Source organism: Lates calcarifer, linkage group LG10 (genome assembly GCF_001640805.2).
Source record: "Lates calcarifer isolate ASB-BC8 linkage group LG10, TLL_Latcal_v3, whole genome shotgun sequence".
Taxonomy (NCBI): domain Eukaryota; kingdom Metazoa; phylum Chordata; class Actinopteri; family Centropomidae; genus Lates; species Lates calcarifer.
Window position 1 is genome coordinate 7,647,079 of NC_066842.1, and position 8,972 is coordinate 7,656,050.

General features: G+C 40.1%; 1 protein-coding gene across 1 annotated transcript in view; it reads left to right on the forward strand.

The window, feature by feature from the left end:
* plxnb2b (plexin b2b) overlaps nucleotides 1-6,460 on the forward strand; it is a 116,254-nt gene extending 109,794 nt beyond the window's left edge. The window contains 5 exon segments of the mRNA XM_018675978.2: nucleotides 985-1,132; nucleotides 1,352-1,416; nucleotides 1,633-1,708; nucleotides 2,791-2,865; nucleotides 3,420-6,460. Coding sequence (XP_018531494.1) covers nucleotides 985-1,132; nucleotides 1,352-1,416; nucleotides 1,633-1,708; nucleotides 2,791-2,865; nucleotides 3,420-3,524 — 469 coding nt within the window. The 3' untranslated portion in view covers nucleotides 3,525-6,460.
* Nucleotides 6,461-8,972: the final 2,512 nt, after the last annotated feature.

Below are 8,972 nucleotides of genomic sequence, written 5' to 3' on the forward strand. Positions count from 1 at the left end.
CGCGTTGCATGTAGATGCCAGTGATTGACGTAAGGCTAGCAAGAGAGCACCCACACAAGGACAGGAGATGAGCGATTTAATTACTTACTCCACTCCACACCACATTCTGCATCCACCCGTTCTGTTTATCAAATCAAGTGAGGGCCAAGTATTAAATATGAATGTGTGTATGAGGCATAACAACAAACAAACATGGTAATTATGTCCCAAGCTAATTTAATTCTGTGATTATAGCAACATTGCTATTTTTATGCTTCTATTGTATCCTCTCTGCATCCTTCCCTGGAGATATTACCAAACCAGTATGAATTTTACACGGTGTGCGTTTCATGTCTCAGATGGTGGGGCATTCACAACGATCAGGGAGGAGAGTTTTTTGGAAGCTACTGTATTTTGGGCGTTTCTTTTGAATTCACAAGCTGACACGAGGTTGGAAAGGAGCTTGTGTTTTCCCGTTCAGAGGGGAAATTAACGAGAGTACTCGAGCATTTCATTATGTAGTCGGTGCTTTAGGTTGTTAGGCTGCACGGGAACTTGAAAGGTCAAAGTTTTGCTGCTACTTTAGCATTTCTAATCACCATTCGTTAAGCTAGACAAGCATCATTGACTATCGCTCAGCATAGATCCCTTTTGTACAAAAAAGTCTTCTGAGGTTATTTTTTCTCATTTTCATTTTCATTGAATGGCAATAATTCTCACAGAGGTCAGTATCATATGAAATAGTAATATAAACTGACAGTCGAGGGTATTGTTCTGAATAAACTGACACCTCCATGAAAGGCTTTTCTCCATCCCTGTTATTATCCTGTACTGCACTCAATTGCACCTCAGGCAAATGCTCTCACACATGAAATGCCTCCCTGACTCAAATGAATTCATAGATGTAATATGGCTGATAAGATTTTCCCCCATTCTGAAGCAATAATAATGATAACAATCACAATGATCGACCATTTTCTTACCCTTTTTTTTTTTGACATGCAGTCTTCCTCTGCGGTTCTGGGTGAACATCCTCAAGAACCCCCATTTCATTTTCGATGTCCACGTGTCTGAAGTGGTGGACGCCTCACTTTCTGTCATCGCCCAGACCTTCATGGATGCCTGCACCAAGAGCGAGCACAAACTCAGCCGGGTGAGTGGAATTGAGGAGGAGGAGGTGGTGGAGGAAGAGATGGAGGAAAGGGGAGGAGAGGAATGAGGTGAAAGAGCAAGAAGGAAGATGGGAGAAAAGATGAAGATGAGAACAAAGTGGATTACATGAGTAATAAATAGAAGTGAGAAGAGGAATGTCAAAGGTCACCTAATCTAAAGTGCCATTGTTTTCACTGTTGTATCCACTCTTTGTCTCTAGGACTCTCCAAGTAACAAACTACTCTATGCAAAGGAGATCTCCACCTACAAGAAGATGGTGGATGAGTAAGTCCTGACAGCACTTTACAATTTCTTTTTGAGCTGTTGTTTTCATGTCAATTGAAAATGCTTCTTGTAGAGATTTATCAATAACAGTTACATTATCTGGTGATTACAACCTCTCTCTCTCTCTCTCTCTCTCTCTCTCTCTCTCTCTCTCCTCTCCCTCTCCCCCTCTCTAACCCTCTCTCTCTCTCTCTTTCTCTGTGTGTGTCTGTGTAGTTACTACAAGGGCATAAGGCAGATGGTATCCGTCAGTGACCAAGACATGAACACTCATTTGGCAGAGGTGTCACGGGTGAGAGACACAGTTGTCATTTTCTGTGCCATTTAGTTTAACCTGCCATTAAAGTTACAAAAGATGTCACTCCTACTTGATTTGGCAACACCCACGGTTACCACAGTAACAGCCACTGAATTAATTCACTTTTAAATTTAAGCCGCAATTTGTGTAATCAGTTTCCCCTGTGTCTTAATGGCCTGCCCCTACCATACACACACGTAACACAATTTTAAGCTTGTTGATTGGATTTTTCTCGCCCAAATGCACCATGGGAGTTGTAGTTAAGTCCCTACCTTGAAGCTTCTATGTCCACAGGCTAGTCCTTTGAATGCCTGTGATAATGGGAAGGCAATTTGAATACAGTGCGAAGAATTGCAAACTCTGCCACTAACAATGAAAAATGCTATTAGAGAATATAAATACATTCCCCATTTTTGTGCACAACCCTGAAAATAATGTACCCAAAATAAGAAGGTTACTGTTCTTCAACCCATTTGATTACAATCATAGTGAGTATTAGATGCTGATCCAAAGTTACAGAGACACAAAGATGGTAGAAATAGAATTTTTTTGTCTCGCCTATTTTATTTGGCATAAAAAAGGTAATATAAGGCCAGTGATAGGACATTTTGTGTGGAAAAGTTTAGATTTGTAGCCACAAGTCTGAAACAATTCTTTGTCCACGGCTGTTGGGGTAATGTGGGGATACTAAAATGCTTTACACAGAGAGAACTGGGAGACTTGGAGTTTTCCAGCAGTGTTTAATTTGTCAACTTTGTGTGAAGACTGAGTCCAATACGCAGACCAAAACACACCTGAAGTAGCACCAGAAAGGCCAAAGGGTCCCATGGGTGGGACAGTATATTTTAAAAGGTCAAATGGACATTGCTTAAAAAATACTGACCATTAACAGGGTTTGATTTATTTAAATCTTAAGGATTATAACTTTAATGTCTGATGGTTAATAATAATAGCCTCTTTGCAAAGGTTAGGTTACAAGAAGAAACAAGAAGCCAAATGCTCATTCAACTCTCTGCAGTTTTATGGTTTAGTTACATTTTCTCTTTAACCTTTAAACTGTTGTTTATCTTCTCCAGTCTCACACAGACAAACTGAACACACAAGTGGCTCTCCATCAGCTTTACCAGTACGCCAGCAAATACTATGATGGGGTAAGAGACCCTTCTTTTTCCTATCGCACCCAAAGGAGGCTATTCCACTGAATGCACTACTGCCCACTATATTATTGCTTTTCCTTTTTTCTCTCTTCACTCTTGATATGCCAGAAGAGTGATTGTATGAAATTTTAATTGAAAGCATTTCTGTGGGATGTGAATTGGAAAATTGCTCTGGGAATTGATTTTTAAGCGTCCATTGTGCATTGCCACTTGAGGTCACGAAAAGGGGATAAACAAAACCTAATGAACAAGTTGGATAAACAAATGGGGCTGTCAGTCTCCCCTAAGTGGGGCTCACAAACAATAGCAGCTTATATGACGTGACTGTTGATGTCAAATAATACCATCCTCTCCTCCCACTCCCCACCCTTTTTCCTCCTCTTTGTCCTGCGCTAATTCTCTATCCATCCTCCCTCTCCTTGTTTCTTCGCTTCTCCGACATTCTTCCCTTTGCCCTCCTCTGCCAAAACCGTCCTCGTGTTTCCTCTTTGCTTATTATTTCCAACTTCTCCCCTCATCCTCCTCCATTACCTTCCTTCCCCTTTCAGATCATCGCATCTCTAGACGAGGACCCAGCTGCCCAGAGTAAACAGCTGACCCTGCGGCTCCAGCAGATAGCAGCCGCCCTGGAAAACAAAGTGACTGATCTCTAACCCACCAAGTGGAGGGAGGGAGGGAGGGGAATAGTAGGATACTGCCAGTGGCTACAGGGGCTTATTTCTTCTTTTGAGAGCATAAAACATGGAAATAAGGAAAGGTGAGAAGGGACCCGTGTAGGTGTGTATATTGTACAACATTACATTGGCCTGGGGAGTAACAGGGACTAATGAAATGCAGATACAGAGCAAAACGTGGAAGAAAATGATGGGTTACGCTGTCATAGGTACGCCTTAAAGCTCACTTGCCAAACCTTAAAGGTCTGCACACTCACTCATGCTTCACTGAATATTGCTCCCACAATGCAGTGCGGTAGACCTCTCTCTGAGAATTAAGCCCCTCTGTGGAGCACTGGCACAGGAGATAATCAGATGTTCAATTTCTTTCTGTGTAGAAAAGGTTTTAAGAATTGTATTATATATTTTTTTTATCGTGCAGTCTTTATGCGGAAAGCTTTATAAGGAAAAAATAATATCTTTTTAAATGGATCACCTTGTGGTGCGGATAGTGTTTTTATTAGCCTGTGTGTGCGTAGATGTCTGTGTGAAGTCTAACATGTGAACAAGAGCGTGCGTTGCTAAAGCTTAGCGTGTGTCCGCGTGGATCAGAAGCGTGTGAATGTGTGGGAGTGTGTGTGCACACACAGGATGCCTACTGTCAGGCGTGAGGGCGAAGGGACGCCTGCTTTCTGTCATTTTAATCCCCCATACCCAGTGACACACTGGAGCCTGTGCTCTGGCCGAGCTTTTTTGACAGAGACCAAAGGGTCCTCATAGGGACACTGGTTAATCTAGCAATGTACAGGCTCATATGAATGACAGGTCACCAGTGGTTTCAGAAACGTTAAAGTTAAATTCTTTGCTTTTGGCTCAGATTTGCTTCAAGCTGGATTGCCATTTGTGCTTTCGGAAATCGATAATAGCACAGTCTGTCTCCCTTTATTGTACAGTGCCATGATACATTCCACTTCAACTAAAGCACAGAGGGGAAGTTTTTTTTAAGACATTTCATTTAATGACTGTTTGATATTTTTCTTTGCTATAAAACTTTCTCTTTTAAGTGTCAGCAAGAAGCAACTTTATTCTGCCATGGAGCTATGTCACTCATATTAGCCCTGCAATAATGTCAGAATACCATGAGCCACATTCAACTGTTGCATCAGCTTACTAAATGTATTCACATACAGTAGCAGTTCAGCAATATGTTTGAAAAATTTTTCAAATTGATTCATGCGTTCTTAGTGTTCATGATTTTAGTGCCATTTTTTTAGTATTACCCTTATAATGTTCCAAATAATCATCAAGCATTCTGCCTCTAAAGCTATGAAATAGCCTATTGCATATGATGTTAATAATCTGCCAGAGATGTGGTTGGTACTTAAATGGTATGTTTTGAATAAATCACAGTGGTTTATCCTTTGTATGATGTTGGGGAGGCCAGGTTCAATCATGTACATAATTGTTACAGTAACTGGAATATTGATATGTCAGTGTCAGAGCCGAGGTGTCAACAGGCTAGGAATGAGGGTTTGATATTTCTTGGGCCATTAAACACCACCATATTTTATCCCTAAATTGTAGGTTTTGCTGTTGACAGATAATTTAATTGTGCTCCCTGTATCTGATCATGAGATGTGTGTAGTTGACAGAGCATAACGAGCTCCAGAGACCCCAGAATGTTAACGATTCCTGCCTTGGCTAGAGAGAGGTTTGCACAGACCTCAAGCCTGCCTGCCTGTCTGCCGTCTCAGCATGGCACCCTGGCATCCCGACCAACAGCACTTGGCACTGCCCACTCAGCGCAGTGCAGAGTGGCACTCTGTATAATGGAATCAGCAGGGGAGGCTTTTGATCTTAATTGCATGCCGACTGACAGACTCCATCCTTGTCTCCACTGTTGTTTACTGCTGACTCCTCTCTCACTGACAGAGTTGATGCAAGAAGCTTCTTTCAGAGCCTTTCTTTAACCAAAAATGTGCCTTATTGAATAGGATGATACATATATATATATTGTTTCTAAATTATTCTAATGGTAACCTAGGTGATTATGATGATGATAGTGCTATAGACACAGCAATGTATTTGGACTTGTGATATTATGTGTGCTGTCTAAACTGCTAGATGCCCTGCTGCAGCCATTTGCGTGCCAATAGGCTGAAGACATTTCAGTATGATTTATTTTATGGTTGCAGTTTTGATGTGTGCATTTCCTTTGGGTGTCTGTGCTGTGTGCTTAGTAGGACTTTGGTGGCAAAGGCAAAAAGCCAAAATGAATAAATGTAAAACAGTGGCCAATGTGATTTGGGTTTCCCTTGAAAATGTCTGGCATTCCTAAATTAGTCTGAAGTCAAAAGGGTATCCTTATGTAGATTGAATATAGCGCAAATTGTTCCAATGGTGTTGAATTTGTTTTTTGTTTTTTTGTTTTTTTTTTTTTTTTTTGCCCTGTGTTTCTAAGCTATTCCACAGTGTGTACGAAAAATGACTATCTATACTCGACAAATGACCTTTCTTACTGCTGTGCAGTTATTATTTTTATTTCTTTTTTCCTATACCATATAAATCTTTGTAAAACATGTTGAAATACTGTATTCTAACTGTATAATCCTATGCATTGAGTCCTGGGACAAAAAAAACAAAAGAGAAAAAAAACTGTTTGTGCAGTTGTCGAGACTTTTTTCCATTTTGAAACTTGTGAATGTGCTGTAATGATAAAAGAAACTGGGACACTCCATTTTCAGTACAGGACCATTAATGGAAGCTAACGTTTTCCTCCCCATCCAAGGCAGCTCAGAAGATTCTCGATCTTGTACCTGATCTGGTTGTACTGGATGAACTTAATTTTACAAATGTTGTGTGTGGACGGAGCAGTTACCCACAAGTTTCATCATACACTCCTCCGTGAATAAACTCAGAGACATATACGCCCTTCATATCTGCTGTGTTTCTTTCACTTTTAGAATATTGGTTTGCTTCAATTGAACACTCACCTGCCATGCATATTGCATAAGTTGCAACACTTGCCACAGGTAGCTAATTTCTTGTTGAAGTGAACTGAATCTTTGCTTTAAGACTTTGGTATTTATACACCTCATTACAGGACCCTAGATTCACTGAAGAGCTTACATGCACACAAAAGTAATAGGTGGATTTATGAAAATTATCTCTTATTCAAACTAACCAATGAAAGAGAGGGCCAAGTGCTTGAACCTCACAGTTTTTTTCTTTACAGATATTCTTGCCTATTATGACCCGGCATGATTTCCTTGATAGCATCAGTCTTCTTATGCAGTACACCCTATGATGGCTGATGCTTTCTCTCCAAATGCCACATCAGGTTCCTGTCACAGGGCTCAGAATACAAACGAGAAGCCAAGGTCTGGTTTCATGAAATGAGTTGATAATGTAAATAGCCGCGCAGCATCTCTGTCATCGGCAGTGAAGGTTGAAAAATTGCTGCGAAAACATTAATTAAGTATTGACAGCTAAGAATGAAATTGGAAAAAAGAAAGATGAAAGGCAAAATTGCCCCATCTGACTGCTTAACAAACCCCAACGCAAGGGTGGGGATATCAAAGACAGACCAGAGGCCTGCACATACCATCTTCTAACTGAGCAGATCATTGATGCAGCAATAGATAAAACAACTTCAAGGGCTGCTGCCAGAGCAAGAGTGATTACACTTGATTATCGCAAGCACTGCATCTTGTACACTATCCTTGCTCACTGATGGAAAATCAAAGGCAATACTGTACTTTATATTTCTATTAAGACATGCAGCTTACATCATTTTGGGAGTCAACATTATTTGTAGTGCAATGCACTTGTGATAAGATTTCCAAATAACCATGCCCTTCAATGTCTAGAAATCAATGATACTGCACACTAAGAATAATTATTTTAAGTCATCCCGTTTTCAGGGTTTCTTACAAGAAATTAGGTTAAAATCTGCATGTTGCTGGCTTCTGTTCTCCTGCCTGGGATGCTTCACACACAGCAGCCAGCCTCTCCTTCAGAAGGAGATAGTTGTGTTTACCAGCAGGTTCTGTTTCACCTCCACATGTTTCAAACCTTCTAATGAGATTTGGCTTTGATTTCCCTTTTCTCTGCCTTAGGGGAAGAAGAGGAGGGGGAGGAGAACTTGGTGAAAATAAGAACAATGATGGTGTGGTGTCAATTTAAACAGTTGTTCTGATGAATAATTTAAAATCAGGCAATAACTGATTGTAGGGCTTTCTAAGCTCAGTGATAACCAGGAAGCACATCAAAATATCCAGTTTGGTTAGCTTGCTTTTAACAGACCTACACCTGCATGATTTTAGAGTGGTTTGAATTTAAACTCTTTTAAACCAGAGCGACCCAGGTTATATCAGCAGGCAGTTAAATCTGCTCTCTTAACGAGCGAGTTTAATGGGCTGAGAGGACGGCCCAGGCTGACTTGACAAGAGAGAACTGCTCTGTGGGAGGCGCAGAGTTACAAGCCACAAATACACAACCACAAACATTTAAATGATTGAAAATCTTATGCGTGTGTAATGATGTGCACAAAGTTATTTTAAAAGACAATATTTTTGTGCACCTGTAGTAGAATAAGCATGTACAATATTCACAGACAAATACAGAAATTCACAATTTGCACAAACTGTGACTCTACATGAAAGATAATAACTTCATGAGGCTATCAAAAATCCTCAATGCTTAATGTTTTAAAATATTCAAAAGAGATTTTAATTTGAAATATTCTTGTCACTCATTCTCAAAAACAAAACAAAAAAAAAAACAAAAAAACAATACAGTATTTGAGGCTATTTCTTCCAAGATCATTTTGAACATAAGGTACAGCTAAAGCCAAAAGGTCCAATTTGATAAAAGGGGATTGACATGTCCCTTTTCAGCTACTATAGTCCTATATTGCCATACACCCCTTAGTGATCCTGTAGTTCTAAAGTAAAAACCTCTTTTTGATTTAATGCATGTCCTCCAAAAGACTTGACTGTCTTAAGAGAACAGGACATCTATTTTGCTGGTGCTGTGGGGATAATGCTGTAAAATTAAAGGATAGGTTCACATTTTTTCTCATATCTGTCTCATTTCCAGGTACACAGAATGAATTATTGTTCACTCTTAAATCTCCTCCTGTCCATAGTAGCCCTGAAGAGATCATTTCCTAACACAGGAAATGGAAGGACAAAATTCACTTAGCCTACAACTACCCTTGTTCTGTGCTAAAATGACTGTAAGTTGGGAGGGGAGCTGGAAGCTGCATCCACTGAAATGTGACACAGGTAACAAGAGAACGTTACCAACAGACTGTAGTTTAGTGTTATTCATCTCCAGACATTATCTGACCAACAGCTCCTGTGTGGAGCTGGCATTAATTCCATCCATCTAATGCCAGACTGATAACTTTAAAGAAGTTGATGTGATAATGGTAATGCTGGCGAA